General features: G+C 39.5%; 2 protein-coding genes and 1 long non-coding RNA gene across 3 annotated transcripts; 1 reads left to right on the forward strand and 2 right to left on the reverse strand.

The window, feature by feature from the left end:
• Nucleotides 1–233: 233 nt before the first annotated feature.
• Nucleotides 234–5150, reverse strand: mtx2 (metaxin 2). The gene is made up of 10 exons (XM_084948939.1): nucleotides 4981–5150; nucleotides 3834–3881; nucleotides 3710–3756; nucleotides 2969–3041; nucleotides 2597–2673; nucleotides 2385–2477; nucleotides 2233–2271; nucleotides 2031–2156; nucleotides 1653–1729; nucleotides 234–1281 (listed from the first exon to the last, which is right to left on the reverse strand). Exons 1-10 carry the CDS (start codon nucleotides 5018–5020, stop codon nucleotides 1122–1124), a joined length of 780 nt encoding a protein of 259 aa, XP_084805065.1. The 5' UTR covers nucleotides 5021–5150; the 3' UTR covers nucleotides 234–1121.
• On the forward strand, nucleotides 4621–15994 carry LOC146375252 (uncharacterized). Its single transcript, XR_014802002.1, has 3 exons — nucleotides 4621–4866; nucleotides 7687–7750; nucleotides 11544–15994. It is a non-coding gene; the product is annotated as an uncharacterized LOC146375252 (long non-coding RNA).
• Nucleotides 9112–11548, reverse strand: LOC146375253 (homeobox protein Hox-D4b-like). Its single transcript, XM_084948940.1, has 2 exons — nucleotides 11021–11548; nucleotides 9112–10446 (listed from the first exon to the last, which is right to left on the reverse strand). The coding sequence occupies exons 1-2, from the start codon at nucleotides 11454–11456 to the stop codon at nucleotides 10127–10129; spliced, it is 756 nt and encodes a 251-aa protein (XP_084805066.1). The 5' UTR covers nucleotides 11457–11548; the 3' UTR covers nucleotides 9112–10126.
• Nucleotides 15995–16235: the final 241 nt, after the last annotated feature.

Consider the following 16235-nt stretch of genomic DNA (forward strand, 5'->3'; position numbering starts at 1 on the left):
AGACATTACCATTGAGCTTGTATTAGACCCAAAGGTAGAAACAGACATCCGATAACTTGGCAGCATGTTCCGTCTTTTTAAACTTCTCTCTTTCAGATTTTGTTTTGGCAACATATGAGGGATTAATCCAATAAAACCCGATGCTAAAACATACAGGGGTACCTAATGAAAGAGCCACTATATAGTTTTGTGTTATAATTTCAAACAATATCAAACAAACTTCCGAACACATATTATTTAGGGGAGAAATGTATTGTGGCAAGTGTATTCCATCATGTAGGCACTTTCTATTCACACAAGTAAAACATGGAAAAAATAAGAAATAAATCACATCTTCATGATTATGTTCATGCATTTTGTACAGAATAAGAAGCAACCTCTCTCTGGATTTTCTCTCTCCGTTTCACATTTCTTGCAAGCTTTGGGTCTGCCCTGGAGGAAAAACACAGTGAGCCATTTGACCTCGGACATAGGTCAAGTGGAGTTCTGTTTTCTGAAATGCAGTCATGTCACGAGGCTGGGAAATCCACACCTCGGTTTTCAGCGAGGCGGTGGGCGTTTAGAAACGCACTCATGCACTCTGACACATGTAGACACCGCTTCCGTGAAAAAGAGTGTAAAACATGAAAAACCCAAGTGTGCACAGACATTCTGCTGAGGTGAACTTGATCCTGACAACAAATCTGAAAGATTTAGAAGTCTGATCAGCGTTTAATCCTAATCTTTGATGTTCATTTCAGACTGATTTAAGGTTGTATATCAGCTTTGATATTTTTTGTATTCACTTTTTATAAAGCTAGATTCTCAAGGTCTTCCACTAACTGTGATGATCACAGTTACTAGCATATGTGGCATTTGTTCTCATAATATTTTGAAAAATACATTTAACTCAGGACATTTTCTTTTACATATTCTTACTACACTTAAAAATGATGCTTACTTTAGGACATTCATAATTCTTAAACTTCTGGAGATGATGTATGAACAGGAAGCCAAAAGTGAAGGAAAAATAGGAAAAAGGACACGTATGCAATTTTTTTTTAGGCATTTCAGCTTCTTAGGGCTACAATCTGGGGAATGAGAGAAGGAAAGAATGTACAAGAGGTGATAGAAAGACAGCTTCAGGAGCTCTTGTCTTCAAAGTAGGTCTGTTCAATGCGTCTGCAGAAGGACAGAAGATTGCTGTAGCTCTTGACCCTCTCTGCCAGCTCAGTGCTGGTCAGTCTAGTAGTCAGTATAGTGAAGAGATGGCCAAACACCAATGCATCCAGCTCCGTAGGCCTATAACACACACGCCACACACACACTCAGTTAATGACTGGCACTCCTTCAGCTTTAAATATAATCAGAAATGAGGTGTTACAGACACTGGCTTCACTTGTAATACTTTGTTTTAACACAAATCAAACATTGTCAGGGAGTACAGAACAAAGCTTTTCAGTTGATTACGAGATCATTACAATTTTAAACCACAAGGTGGTGCTCAAGGAAAACTGCTTGCAATAATTAAAAACATTTCCTTTTTGGTGTGAACGCCTATAACAGGGGTTGGAGAAAGGATTCTGGAGAACTCAGATGTAGATTTGTTATTCAGTCGCTATAAACAAGACAAAAGAGAAAGCGATACATACAGATAGAAAAAAAATACATACTGTTTATTAAAAAAGTATGACTGTGTTCCCAGCCTCTGAGAGAGAGCCTGGCAGCATTGACTCACATCTTCATAAACCTGAAACACATCAGGGCGGAAAGACTTTTAAAACACGTTTGTTTACTTTTTTTTTTTTTTTTCTAGACAGTCTGATGTTGACGATCAGACTGGGTTCTTTTTCCTACATAGACAAATAAGAGACAAACACAAATAAGTTAAACTTAAGAGCCTTCAAACTGTCTAAAAGATCAATTCTTTTGAAAAAATTTGAAGAATTCCACCTTTAAAAGAATAAGATATGAAATTATTTTTGTGATTGCAGAAAGGGAATTGTAGTGCTTGCAAAACATCAACTTTTCACTTCCAGGTTGTCGCTAACCTGCTCCAACGTTTTCCCTCCCCAGCCAATGGCGTTCATCTTCCTGCGCACCTCCCACTGCTTCTGGTAGGCGAGGATTTTATTGAGAGGCCATGAGTACGGACTGCTGTATCTGGGACGAGAAATCTACAAAAACAGATACAGCTGATTAGGAGGCTATCAAGACTTTAATACGTTTTTTTAAAAAGCCTGGTGTACACACCTCAGTGGCTGTAGAATCATCACACCACTGAATGTACAACTGTAGAGAGATGAGGACATGTGTGAGAGGATATATCTCAGACACATTCATAAAAACTGTACATGTGCTGAAGTTCTAGTATCAGTATGTTATGGTTTTTATGTTTTTCATACCTCAGCAGTAAGCAGCATATTGTTGACCAGCTCCATGTACGCTTTCATTTCAGCTCTCTGAACGTCATCTAAGCCATCGCTCAAAGAATGACCCTAAGTACCCAAAAGAAGACAACAGCAGAAAGAAATATGAAAACCTGCTCCTCCACTGGGAAAAACTAGAAGCAAATTTGCCAAAAGAAACAAACAGCTTTCATCTGTACAACACTTGCCTTAGCTTTAGTAAATTGCACAATCGGCCCCAGTTCTGACACCACCTGGTTGCCCACGTGGATAAAGGGAATTTTACCTGTGGACACAAACATAAAAAGGCTGGGCATTAAAATCATCACATTTAATTCAACACAAAAAGCTAACCTGCAACAAAGTAACTTCCAGATGCACCTACACGAATCCTGGAAGCAAACTTAGCATTTCATTTTATAGTGGACTAAAATTTCAAATAAAATCCTAGCTAAGAATGTTCAAACCAGCTTACAGTGTACAGTTGTGTAATGTTTTAATGAGCAGTATGAGTGTTGAGATTCACACAGTGTTGAGATCAGACACCCAGAATTTGTCTCTGAAGCAGCATGTGTACTTACCAGAAGGTGACATGTATTCAGCGTTTGCTCTGCAGAACACCTGAACTGGCAGACCACACATCCTCAGGTACGCCTGCACATCAGAAACGGGACAGAATTAAGCAGCTGGGGAATAAAAGCACTAGGAGGACACTAGCTTGTAATTCCATGAGGTTGGGTTTGCATCTCCTCCCAGTCTCAAATAGTTCACCTGTGGGCTGAATGCGTTAACTAAACATACTGTGAAAGTAAATGAAAAATATTACTTGTGGTATACTTTGATATGCTTTAAAAAAAAAAACCAGTTAACTTTATTTTGCATCTCTCTCTCTCTCTCTCTCTCTCTCTCTCTCTAGATAGATAGATAGATAGATAGATAGATAGATAGATAGATAGATAGATAGATAGATATTTTCAGCAGTATAACAACCTAAGATCAGTATCTTATTAGCTGGCAGTCAATTAATAAGATACCAAATAAGTTGACATTAAATCATTGGCAGCAGCCAATGTTCATCTGTTATCTTATATCAGTTTTGTGCTGGTTAAATGTTCAAAATTGCGCAATTAAGAACTGAAAGCTTTTATACGAGTTCAGTTTTCATTCATTAAATAATGAAAATAGTATTAAATATTTGAATTAAAACCACTAAAACTTACAGAAGCTTTCCTTGTTTCCTGAGCACAACAGACTGAGTTATTAACAAATAAACATTACATTGAGCAAGGTGTGTAATGTGTGTACATGCATGTTTGCTTTACCTGAACAGCGAGAGATGAGGCGCAGTCTGACAGGAGAATCTGATCCTCTGCAAAAACAACAAAATATATAAATAGCTATATTGCTATTGACATTATGTATTGTGCCTCCATTTCACTAACTCACCCTTCAGTGGCTGGTACAAGGTTGCATTTTCAGGCCACGGCTCAGCAGCTGTCAACGTCACAAACACACATGCAAGCAAACACACACAATTATACGGTGATAATGTGACTCATTAACCTATAATGTTGCTTGTGGGATCGGCTGTCAACATTCTTTTACTAATTGTTCTTCGTCTACTTTTGACTCTCCCTTTAACAGTCATCCCGGTGGATCATCTGCCTTCATCTCACACCAACTCTCCGCATGTCCTCCTTTGCTATATCCATGACCATTTGTGTGGTCTTCCTTTTTTTACTCCTGCCTGCCAGCTCCATGTTCACTACCCCTCCTCTGCAAATATCTAAACCATCTCAGCCTCACCTCTCTAACTTTGTCAAACTCCTTAACCTGATCTGTCCCTCTGATATACTTACTTGTCCATCCTGCTCACTCCCAAAGAAAACCTTAGCACCACTGACCTTTGTTAGTGTACCGTCTACAGACCATACATCACAGCAGGTCTCACTACCATCTTGCAGACCTTCCCTTTCACTCTGGCTCACTTTGTCACAAATCACCCCTGACACTCATCTCCATCCACATCACCCTGACTGCACCCTCTTCTTCACCTCTACTCATATAAAGTTAATCAATAAAGAATACAGACACGAGGTGCACGGTGCTCACTCAACGACCTATGCTGTAACACCGCCGTGCTTGCAGTACAGCCTCCAGCCACCGGGGGAATCTCTGAGCATGTCTCTGTTAAAATTGATAGATTTGAGCCGTTTTTGTAACGATACGGGGTTGTCAGTAACTTTAGCCCTCTTGAGCTGTTTCCGCTTGAATTCGCCGTCCCCCTGCTGATTTATGGTTTTAACAGTAAACAGATGGCGCTATTTACATTAGAGTCCTGTGTTACACCTGCCAAGCAATCCACGACATGCAGAATGACAGAGTGCCTTGGGGCTTTTCCAGGCCAGTCAGCCTTTGTTTAAGAAACCAAGAAAAGGCGAACAAAGGCAGCTATAGTAACAGCTAAAGGTCCATATATGTAAGTAACTACATTTGTAAAAAGCTTATGTTACTGTGAACCCTAGCTCTTGCTAGCTAGCTGGCTAATGTTATTCATAATCAATAGAAAAACGGGGTGAAGTCAACATATTACCTGCCATCTGCGACATGAACGCCTCTGCCGCAAGAGACATGGTGCTGCTGTTGTACTCTTATTGTTAAATAATGATTAGAATAATGAGCGATCTGAGCAACAGCACTGCTTGCAAGTTTAAGGGCAAGTACTTGTTCTGCAGTCACTGACCGGTCCGCCTGCGATTGATGTCCGTAAGAGAAGCGGTTGCATTAATTTTTAGTTCCACTTTATGGACGCGCATAGAGGCTACTGTAGCAATGTTGTTATATTTAACTAGAAATAATTGAGGCTTTTGATGCATGGAAAAATACATATTATTAAAGTAGCATTTTTAATTTGGGTTTAAGGGAAAGAACTAACCGCACAAAAAGTGTATATGAAACTGACTAAAACAGACACATCATGTGAGAGAGACATGGACTCAGAGAAGCATTATTTGAAATCTGTGTGATAATTTTGTTACAGCAAACATAGGATTAAAAGGATAATGTCTAGGGCAGAAAACATACATTTGGAGGGTAAAGTCAGCAAAACCTAAATATGAATGGATTTTATCATATTTGACTGGTGGTGTGGGGTGGCTGTGGCTCAGGAGATAGAGGGCAGTGGTTCAATCCCACACTTCTCTAGTTTGCATGTTTAAGTATCCTTGGGCAAGACACCAAACTCAGGTTTGGTGTGAATTTTAGGTTAATAGCGTTTGTAATATTCGTGCATTCATCCACACTCCATGACTGCAGAACTGCATTTATGTGTGTTTATACCTTTATATCTGCAAAGTTAATATACTTGTTATTTTGCCCACTATTTTATTGTTGCTGTCTTATTATATTTGCTTTTTTGCTGTATTGTTATTATTTAATTCAGAGGAGTTTCTTTAAGAGTTGCCTCCTTCCCACCAAGTTTATGAACACAGAAATTAAAATCTTCTTACATATATAGTCACTTCAATTGAAATGCAGTATACAAGGCACAAACAGGGGTTGTGCAATTCTAATGAGCTTGAAAATCCATATTTGATATGACCACCTTTATTCTTCAACACAGTGTGAACTCTCTTAGACTCTATTAGTTTTAGACTTTCTTGTAATTTCTTTATTCAGGAATATTTCTCCAGCCTTCTTGAATGACACTCAAAATTCCATTTTGCATGTTGGCTCCCTTTTCTGTCAAGATGATCTCACATTGCTCTAATAATGTCGAGGTCTGGGCTCTTGGGAGGCCAGTCCATGACTGATAGTGTTTCATTATGTGTTTTTTTCTATCTAGACATGTGTTTACTGCATTGACAGTTTGTTTGGGATCATTGTCAAAAAATTAAGCTGCTGGCAATCAATTGCTTTCCAGAAGGTTCTGGGTGGTGGATCAAAAATGTACTGTACTTTTCTGCAGTTATAATTCCATCTATCAAGATCCCCCAACATTACTGGTTGAAATGCAGCCCCCAAAAATGACACAGATGGCGGAAGCATCTCACTGTTGTACCTGTCTCCTTATGATCTCTGTTTATACTGGGGATGAACCTAAATTTTCACATTTGGATTCATCACTCCATAAGACATAAGATAAGAAAGTCAGTGATTACTGATTTTCAGTCCAGTTCTTCAATAGTTTGACATACATCAGCCTTTTCTTCCCAGTTTCCTTCCATTGAGATAATTTCTGCAAACAGATGAATCAACTGAAAGGTCAGATGCATCTTTTGCATCCTGTGTCAGTTGATTTTCAGATACTTTTCACCTGCGGGAGATAGTTTTTAATTACACACTGCTCAGCATGCTGAGACATCCCATGTTTTTGTCTAATATGTGTTTGGGAATTGCATTGTTGGTGCAAAAAGACTAAATGCCTAAAAATGCTATTTAAAATGAATTCTTTGATACACACCTTTCGTCCCTTGTGAGATGACTTTTTACTCTTAAATGATTAATATGTCGGTGTTAAGTGATGTAGAAACAACAAAAAGAAAAAACATTTCTCTAAAAATAGTCAGGTACAAGGAAAACGACTGAAAAGGCAGATGATGTCCAAATAAAAGATAAAAACTTTATCTTTAAAAACTTACAAGATAGTCACAGCGACTGTACTTTATCTATTTAAACATTTATCTTTTAAATTTTGTTTATTAATCCAGACTATTTGCAGAAAAATGCTGCTGCATTCGACCATATCTAAACAAGCCTGTGGCACACCCATGTTTCTGTGTTTTTCTGTAGCTATGTTATTGTCCACACCCTAATAAGAAATGCTTCACTGTTTCATTCTCGTGACATTTCTCACCCTGTCCATTTTTAAGCTTTACAATCGAACACGTGACTGTATTTAAAGTGACCTGCCATGCTCTTAATCTTGTGAGAAGTATCCAACATTCATTCCCGTCTTAAAAGTCTTACTTGTAGGTAGATGTAGTCGTACATTTTTACGGTTGTGTGTTCACAGTGCAAACGCAAGTGGACAAAGTAACTGAGACACATTATGATGCATGGATAGATGTAACAACCCAAAATCGTAACCTTTGCAAAGATGTGTATGTTTCTGGTTCATATACCTTATTATTACTAAGGCTAATTTAGCATTGATTACGTTACATTGTATTATACACATTTCTGTTAATCCAAAGGGCTAATGATAAATATATCCATATATTTCTAATGTAAATATTTCCATGTTTTCTTAAATGGAAAAATATTATTTATCTTAAACTGAAAAAAAATTCTCTTTCAGACTGTAATACTTAATGCTACCAGTCGGGGGCATTCCTGTTTCATCACAGACTAGAGAAAGATAGGTAGGTGTACACGCACAAACACAAACACATGCATATCTACAAAGTATGCTGTTCAGTATTATTGCATTCTGTTTCTGTCCATTTAAATGTACATAAAATACATGAATGTGTGTGAACTTGTGGTGTAAAATTTTAGGAATAATTGCATCTCGTTTGTAATCACCCGTGTGTCTTAGTGGGATCAGGTTTTGAATTCCAGATGTTTGACGTGTTTTTGTGGTATTATTCCCCTGAGTAACATCTCAAACTGCAGACATGCAGAACTTCAGAAGCTTTTCTGTTTTTAGTGAAGATCTGAACTTTGTTTGTCATGATTGTGGCAGCTCTGTGGTTGATCTTCAGCGTGTGATAGATAATCCAGGTTGCTCCGTGTCCCCTTTGTGCCTATCCTGCACATGTAACCGAGTCTCCAACGGAAGCCACCAATTATTGGCACTCAGCGCTCATTTCTCTTACATATCAACACACAAATACACACAGCCATGATTCCACTACTTCAAGGGATTTTACTGTGATTTACGTTCCTTTCCCGTAAATTTACTATACGCAAAGGCCTAACCGCTAATCTTGATCCTGGCACAAACGATTTCGCTTAAGTTGATATTCATACTAAAATTCGCGATTTGGACAAACAAGATCTATGAGGAGCCCGAATTATTGTATCTGGGAATTATAAACTTCTAAACAAAGATATCATTCTAGACAATACTTAAGTCTCTTATCATAATAATTTACATCCCCAAAAAAATTTAAACAGTAAAAGACACAGAAAAACCACAAATTTAAATATTTTAACGCCAAATTTTCTCCTTAGTTTCACCTCCGTTTAATAACTCCTCGAAAATTAGACTGTAAAGATCAACCTAAATCCACCCGTGGGACAGCGTGCATGCATTTTAAAAGCTTGTCAACGGAGCCATGACGCACTAGACATTAGTCTTGGCTTATCTATACCATGAGCCCCCGTTAAGTTGTGACTGCGACAAAGACCGTGCTGCTTAAAGATGACACCGTATTTCATTTATTTATTTTATATATTTATTTATTTTATTTTCTTAAGCCGAAAATGGATATCACGATTTCGCCTTTAATTCACTGTTTCTAATCACACGTCACTTCCGTTGATTCTCTCCCGACCTCATCTTCCCCTACCGCCACAAAAAAAAAAAAAAAAAAAAAAAAAAAAAAAAAAATCATCGGTCCTTCGCTTATCCTCCAACACAGACAAATATTCACACCTTTAATGTTTGAAGTTTTTTATTATTATTATTTTCTCATCTATTTTTATCAAAACATTTCCACATATAAAATTATTACAGGAATACACTTTTTTTTCAAAAGTAACGAAAAAATAACGGCGAAGATGCTTGCTATAAAGAAGGAATAAAATATGCTTCTAATTAGTACAAATTAAACATAAGTACTGGCGTAGACTATGATAGATATCGATAGCATATTAAACTGGAATCAAAGAGAGAACATACCTATTTATATGCAACATCATGGTATTTCACAGAGGGCTAGTTTAATCCTCTCGGTGCGAAATCAAACATTTTTTTTTCAGAAAAAAAAAAGATATCTTTGTAAAACCCTGTAACCCTGAGAAAAGAAGTTGGATTTACAGTCAGGTGTGTGCGTTAAAAAATTGTGCCATCATTTTGGCTCTTTTTTTTAAAAAAAAATTTATAAATGTTGGAAATAAAATCCAAGAAAAAAAATATGGCTAATTTCCTTCCAAATATGAATTCTTTTTGGATGCTTCTCTGCACAAAATCAAAAGCTAAAACATAATTTGTGCAGTCACTCAACACGCAATTTGGTGTTTTTGCTCTTCTACCTACCCTCTAAGAGCCAGTTTATGTAACATTTTGGTAACGTGCATATTCATAAATTAGTATTTTTCTGCTTTTAGGTAGCTGTTCTATAACCCTGTATTGTGTTTACCCTGTGGAGAAAAGAAAACCCTGATTCATCCTGGTTCCACGCAGTCACGAGTATTTTGGCACCGCAACAAACGAGCACTATGTTTTTGCGTCTTCATCGGATGTCTAAATATGAAGCAATTCCCTGTCTGCACCAGAGAGATGTCGGGGCCTCCGTGAACTTAAAATATATTCATTCATTCATTAATTATGAGATTCAATATGGATGGAACCTCAAAAAAGGAAAAAAATTAAAATGCTCCAAAGTTGAAGTTAAAAACAAGGCAAAAATCATGGAATTTATAAACTTGTGTTCGTCAAAGCCGTAACTTTAAAGCAGGTGAGAATTGTTTGAGGACTGCAGTCACTCTGGATAAATTAAGCAACATCAGCTTTGGAGAATGAAGGTGCTACCATGGCTGCTTCGACTGCCACACTCTGCGCTCCTGTGTGTTTAGACAGTTATCGCCGTCTTCATGCTGTCGCTGCTGCTGCTGCTGTTGTTGTTGTTGTTGTTGTTGTCGGTCGCTTTCTTGTTTTTGCTCTTTCCTTTGGTGTTGGGCAGCTTGTTGTCTTTCTTCCAGCGCATGCGCCGGTTCTGGAACCACACCTTCACCTGCCGTTCGGACAAGCAGAGCGCGTGGGCCACCTCGACTCGGCGGCGGCGCGTAAGATAGCGGCTGAAGTGAAACTCCTTCTCGAGCTCCAGGACCTGCTGTCGCGTGTAGGCCGTCCGCAACCTCTTTGGCTCCGGGCCCACATGATTTGGATTAACTGTAAAAACAAAGAACAGAGGTTTACAGACCGCTTTAAATTTATTTTATTTATTTTACAGCTTTTATTTTGTTTTGTGTTCCGTAATGATGAGGATGGGCCTGGGTGAAGCCCCATATTAAGAATATGTTTAAAATAAAAATGAGTTGATCTTTTAAAATTCTCATTCCAGATATAATCACGTAGCATTTTCTGTCGTAATCTTCATTCGTGGTGGTCTGGGAAGATTCCCAAGAAACGATTTTGACTTTTATCTTTAAAGGTTTGTTCCGCCGCAAGCGTTACACATCAGATACACACACACACACATACACACAAACAAGCTGTAGCAGGGCAGGGTCATAAAACTTTATAGGGGCTGTAATTCTCGCTGACTCTCACTAAGATCGTAAATAACTCGACAACAAAAAGCGATGCTCACAAATGGACAAAACACTATACAAAGAAAGAAAGAAAGAAAGAAAGAAAGAAAGGCCAGACAGATAAAAACATTAACATGAGTAATACACCAATGTTGTGGAGAAATGAAATGGGGAGTGAAGATCAACTGATTAAAACGTTCAGGCTACCCTACCATGAGCGATGTGCACTTTCTTCATCCACGGGTAGACAACAATGGGCGGCTTGTCTTTGCCCTGGCAGGCCGTTTTCCTCTGCACCTGAGCGGGCTTTGCGCAGGTCATCCAGGCCTGGCACTGCAGGTCACCCACGGGAAACCTCTCCTTCACGGGCCCGTCCGTTTCTCTGTAGACCGGGTAGGTTGCATCTTGATGCTGCGAGGGGTCCTCTCCATCTTGCCGGCGATGCCCCTGCAAAGAGTGTTGATAACCGGTTTGTTGTTGTGTATAGGGAGGCGGAGGGGGCTGCATGGACATATAGCCCCCTCCATAACTGCCACTGTCCTCGGGGTTGTTGTAATACCCCCCTTGTTCATTAAAATTACTGTAATCTTCTTCACATGGCGGGAACTGCGGCTCAGCATATTTACAGCTCACCACGTAGGACTCCATGATTGATTTATAGTGAGGCTGGTAGGAGAATACTAATTTTTCTTTCTCTCCCCTCTCTCTGTCTCTTTTCCCCCCTCTGGCATGAAGCCATCCTGCGGCTGTCAAATAGACGGACGGCCGCTCGGGCCACGTGACCCTGCGGCCAGCCAATGAGAGGCGACACTTTTGGTTGTTTATGTCAGACGTAATGGGATAATTTGGAGGAAAAAAATGTTCATTATAGAACTAATGAAGATTTGCTGGCCGGGTAAGTTGCTACGGTTTGATGTTTGTGGACACTGAAAAATAATCCTGACAATTTAAAGTGTTAATATGAGTAATATCTATCTATCTATCTATCTATCTATCTATCTATCTATCACCCTCTGCCACACAGCCCCTATTGAAGACGCACTGACTGTAGATTTATGACTTTTAGCTGACTGACTTTTACCCCCACAGATGGCCGAAGCTGAAAAATTAATCTGGCCCATATTGAGGGACGGCGGGGCCATATTTGGCCTTGTGGCCAGTCAAAGGACGGACAACAAAACGTGGCCGGTCAGAAAGGCCTCAAATAAAAGAATGGGATAAAAGGTTCCCAGACAGTGACTAGTAGTTGGCTTTGTTCGGCCGAGGTCAGGCCGAGGTGTCCCGCTCACCAGCACGGCTTTTAAAGGAGGGGGAGAAAAATGCATTGCTTTAAAAAATGATGCTAAATCAAGCCGAACGAGAGAAAAATGCGACGGCTTAAAAAATGAAGCTTAATGCAAAATTAGTGGAAAAAAGGGTGAAAGAGATAAGTGGGAATATGCTAAATGTGTGCCCTCACACGAAGAAAGAGAGACATAATGAGCGTCATTGCGCAAGGAATTTTGCTCTTTTGCTAAAGTGATCCCTTTAAAAATGGTAAATCGCAAATGTCAAGGTCTTAATAGATCATCTTTACACCCAGCAATCGACCATTAATCCGTATGAAATCCTTCAAGATTTCACGAGGATTTCTTTGGCTGCAGCTGCTCTCCGAGGATTTGGCAAGACTGATGCGCAGCTAAAACCCCAGTTTTACTACATGAACTACTTTTACTCCTTCCTATAATACTCCTGTAAAAAGCATTAAAGAGTTCATATGGAGGATGTAATGCGTTTGAAGTCTTTGCCATGGCTGACAAAATACAACTGGACTTATGCATCTTTGGGCTTAATGGCTCTGATCTAATGAGCCATTTAGACAAAGCAGCCCTTAAAGAGTGACTGATAAGCAACCAAATAGGTAATAGAGTGTCAGAATATTTTTTTTTCTGTGTCACGGTCTAGTGCCATTTAAATAGGCAGCTCTTCCATTGTTGTTACAATGGATATTTTTCAGCTGAAGCGTTTGTAGCTTCAGTTTCTATCAGACAGTTTTTGTTCCAGCTGAGATAAAGGGAAGGTGTGAACAGATTTTCACTGAAGAGTTACAGATTTACTACATTTGTGAATGGTCTGCAGAGGTGGTGTACTCAGGGCAGCAAACAGAGTTGCATTTTTTTTTTCATAAGCCAGGGCTTTATCAGCTCTACACCCCAGAACAAGATACTGTGCTGTGGTTCTTGTTGAGATGCTGCACTTAATATTGATTTTATGATTTGTCACTGAGCAAACCTTTACGCTACCATGCAGGAAATTAGATCCAGCGGCATGATCACAATTCATGCCGTGAAACTCAGTATGAGCAAACCATCCTGCCCGATTTGCCAATCCATTTGTATGCAGCAAAGCACAGCATCACTTCACGGACACTTTTCTGTGCTTGACACCACACAAATGTCAAACAATCCTTCTAATCTATGAAAGTGTGGAACTGTAGGGCTGAAGAAGGACACGTTCCTTTAGCAAAGCTAGAGCACAGTAAAGAGTCATCCCTTTTTCCTCCCCTGTCGTGGATTTTGATGGATGGTTAGTCATCGCCCATAGACTCCCCAAGAACCCAATCTGTGACTGAAGCAGCTCCACACACATTCGGTTCTACAGGGTATATATAGGCGAAGGTTCACTTCATGGCTGGCTGCTGATGACTTCTTTTTGTTGTTGACAGAGATTTACACTCCTGTGCCCTCATTCTGACTTTTTTCATAGAGGCCATTGTGTTGACTAATGCTCTGCGTAAGAGTAATTACAATGCCCAAAATCACTATTCAGCCAGTCCCTTCTTTGTAAAGATGTGCGTGTACCTGTTGTTAAGTGTCATTGTATAATTTATTGAAACCATTAATGGTGCTTCAGCATGTACCTTCTGACATCAATAATTCGTTATAAGGCATACCACATTAATTCTGATACATGTGTGCAATTACTGTAAACTGGTGAGGCCATCATCCAGAAGACTATAGCTCAACAAGAACATCCTGAGACTTCAGACTTCTCCTCGGGTTAAATAATCATAATGCTCTCCACATAAGCACGAATTGATTCCCTGGATCCACAAGGTTATCTAGAGCTGGATTAGTTTATGATATTTTCTTGAAAACTGCAAGGCAGTGTCTTCTAATTATTCGTATATCATTTTAATGTGTACATTTTAAAGATATGCTGCAAAATGTTTCATTTTGTCCTACCTAATATTGGTAAATGTCCTTGAAGTTAATTACTTCTAAATTGGCTCTACAGTTTAACATAAAACCATAAATTCTAGGCAGGTCAGCAATAATTGGCACAAGGTGAATTTCAGGTTTATGAAATTGGTCTTGCTGCATGAAAGAGGGCAAACAGTTGCCCATGAGGTAACTGCAGCAGAGTATAGTTAATGTGAAATTGAGATGGTCACCTTGTCCTAGCCACATTCTCATTTGTTAATTATTATACAAAGTGTCAGAGTTACTCTGATATCAATTTTATTGTTTGAACACAATTCACTGAAGTTCTGCAAGTGTGACTGTGAGTCTGACCCTGCTTTCTCTTCCATGTCTTTACTGAGGCATACTATTTTGGCTTTCTGAGGTAAAAGCTAGCTTATCAGAAAGACTTTGTTACAGTAGAGAAGTTTGTTACCGATGACCTCACTTTGTTAAACAAGTATGCAGCATTTCTTTACTTTAAACATTAGAAATCAACGAGGAGGCGATCTGTTCTGTTGCCCACCAGCAGTTAAAAGTTGCATGTCTTTCATAGTTTAGCTGGCCAAGCTTTGATTGTAGTGTAACTGCCAAATTGCAGTTGGTCTCCTGCCAAGTTTGCTGGTAAACAAACTACCAGCTGCAGTGAAACTAATCCACATTAAAATAGTGGCTGGGGGTAATTTCCAAACTTGGCCTCGACCTCAGATTTATTGGACTGAACTGAAAATTGCAGCGCTTCAGAGAACTTGGCCCTGAAACTGAATCTAAATTTCTCATTAGTTCCTGCTGAAATACATTTATGGTGGTCCACAGCGCCTCTAAATGTTTACAGCTGAACATCTGCCGTCAGCTGCCAGTGAACGCACCACAGTTTATACCCAACTATATTTGAATTCAAGTTGTGCACTTGCAATTGACAGCATCAGTCATCATGTTGACTCTTTTTGCTTGTATATTAAATTTTTGGGTAAGATGTATGTGTTACATATGTATTGATTTGCCTCACGTGTCAATGCTCATGCTCCACTGAAGGCAACATTATCCACGCCTTTTTTTTTCCATTCCCACACACTTCACCTCTTTATACAGTAATGTATCATTATGAATATTGCTGACGTCTGCATTGTTTTTCGACTTGTATTGCAAATTTGGTCAAGATGCCACATAGAGTTTCTGTTTCCATTTCTTCCCCTAGGCGATTTTCTGTGCTCTGTCAGACGCTCATTCCTTGTGTTTACATGTTCTAAATTCCCATGGCTGGTTGAATGAGTGCTTGATGACAACTCCGGTCAGAACCATTTGTTGCGAAAGCAAAAAGCTCGCGTTGCATGGAGTGAGAAGAACAGCAAAACTTTATGTAGAGCATGATTGCTTTCACGTTAAACAGTGGGAAAGCTAAACAAAAAAAGAGCGAAACAAACACTGATCCATAACAATTCTGATTGATTTTGGGTGAAAAATGAAACTGCAGAGTTTAGGGCACCTTTCTGCTGATGTGGAAAATACAAATGGTCAAAAAAAGAGAGTTCATTCACGTTGAACTATTAATCCCGAGTTTTTTGTTTTGTTTTTTGACTTTCATTTTTCACAATTATTCTTGCCCTCGGACACTGGCGTCATTAGCTTACACCTTTGAATGGTGTTCCCTAGCTCTGAACTTTGGTGGATTTCTTTTACAGACAACAACAACGGAGCGATGCTTCGGTTTCTCAAAGAGCATTCTTCTTTAAGAATGTAGCCTAGCTGCCGTCAGGTCGCCAGAGGGTCAATCAGAATCGTTGACCGCTGGTTCACCGTTTCATTAGTCCCCACGCTGGACAGGCCAACGCAGGGGCTCGAGGTGGGGACCACGCAGAGTTCACGCGGCCTGCGGGAGTCGCGAGCCTATTGTTCCGTGGGTTTCTCCCTCCCTCTCTCTCTCTCTCTCGCTCGCTCGCTCGCTCGTTGGATAGTCTCCTCCGATATTAGGGGTTAAAGTGGGAGGATGCGTGCGTGACCGTTATTTGAATATGATCCACTGATCTAAAAAGGGATTCTCTACCACATGTATGACTTATTGCTACTTTGGCAGCGGTTTAATCAACCTTCTCGTATCGTTTTTCCATTATAGGTTGATTATTGATTAACGCTGTAAATCTGGTAGTATAATTAGACGTCTTTAATGTCCCTCTTCACTCCGGTTGTAGATTTAATTCAGTCCAAG

This window comes from Perissodus microlepis, chromosome 13, assembly GCF_051167445.1.
Source record: "Perissodus microlepis isolate ML-2025 ecotype Zambia chromosome 13, ASM5116744v1, whole genome shotgun sequence".
NCBI lineage: Eukaryota > Metazoa > Chordata > Actinopteri > Cichliformes > Cichlidae > Perissodus > Perissodus microlepis.

Coding starts and splice junctions, on each gene's coding strand:
- mtx2 (XM_084948939.1), bottom strand. CDS start 5,020: ATGTCTCTTGCGGCAGAGGCGTTCATGTCGCAGATGGCAG. Junction 1,730..2,030: donor GAGGGAAAACGTTGGAGCAG/GTTAGCGACAAC, acceptor GATGTGTTTCAG/GTTTATGAAGATGTGAGTCA. Junction 1,282..1,652: donor TCATACTTTTTTAATAAACA/GTATGTATTTTT, acceptor TGTGTGTTATAG/GCCTACGGAGCTGGATGCAT.
- LOC146375253 (XM_084948940.1), bottom strand. CDS start 11,456: ATGGAGTCCTACGTGGTGAGCTGTAAATATGCTGAGCCGCAGTTCCCG. Junction 10,447..11,020: donor GAAAGTGCACATCGCTCATG/GTAGGGTAGCCT, acceptor TTGTTTTTACAG/TTAATCCAAATCATGTGGGC.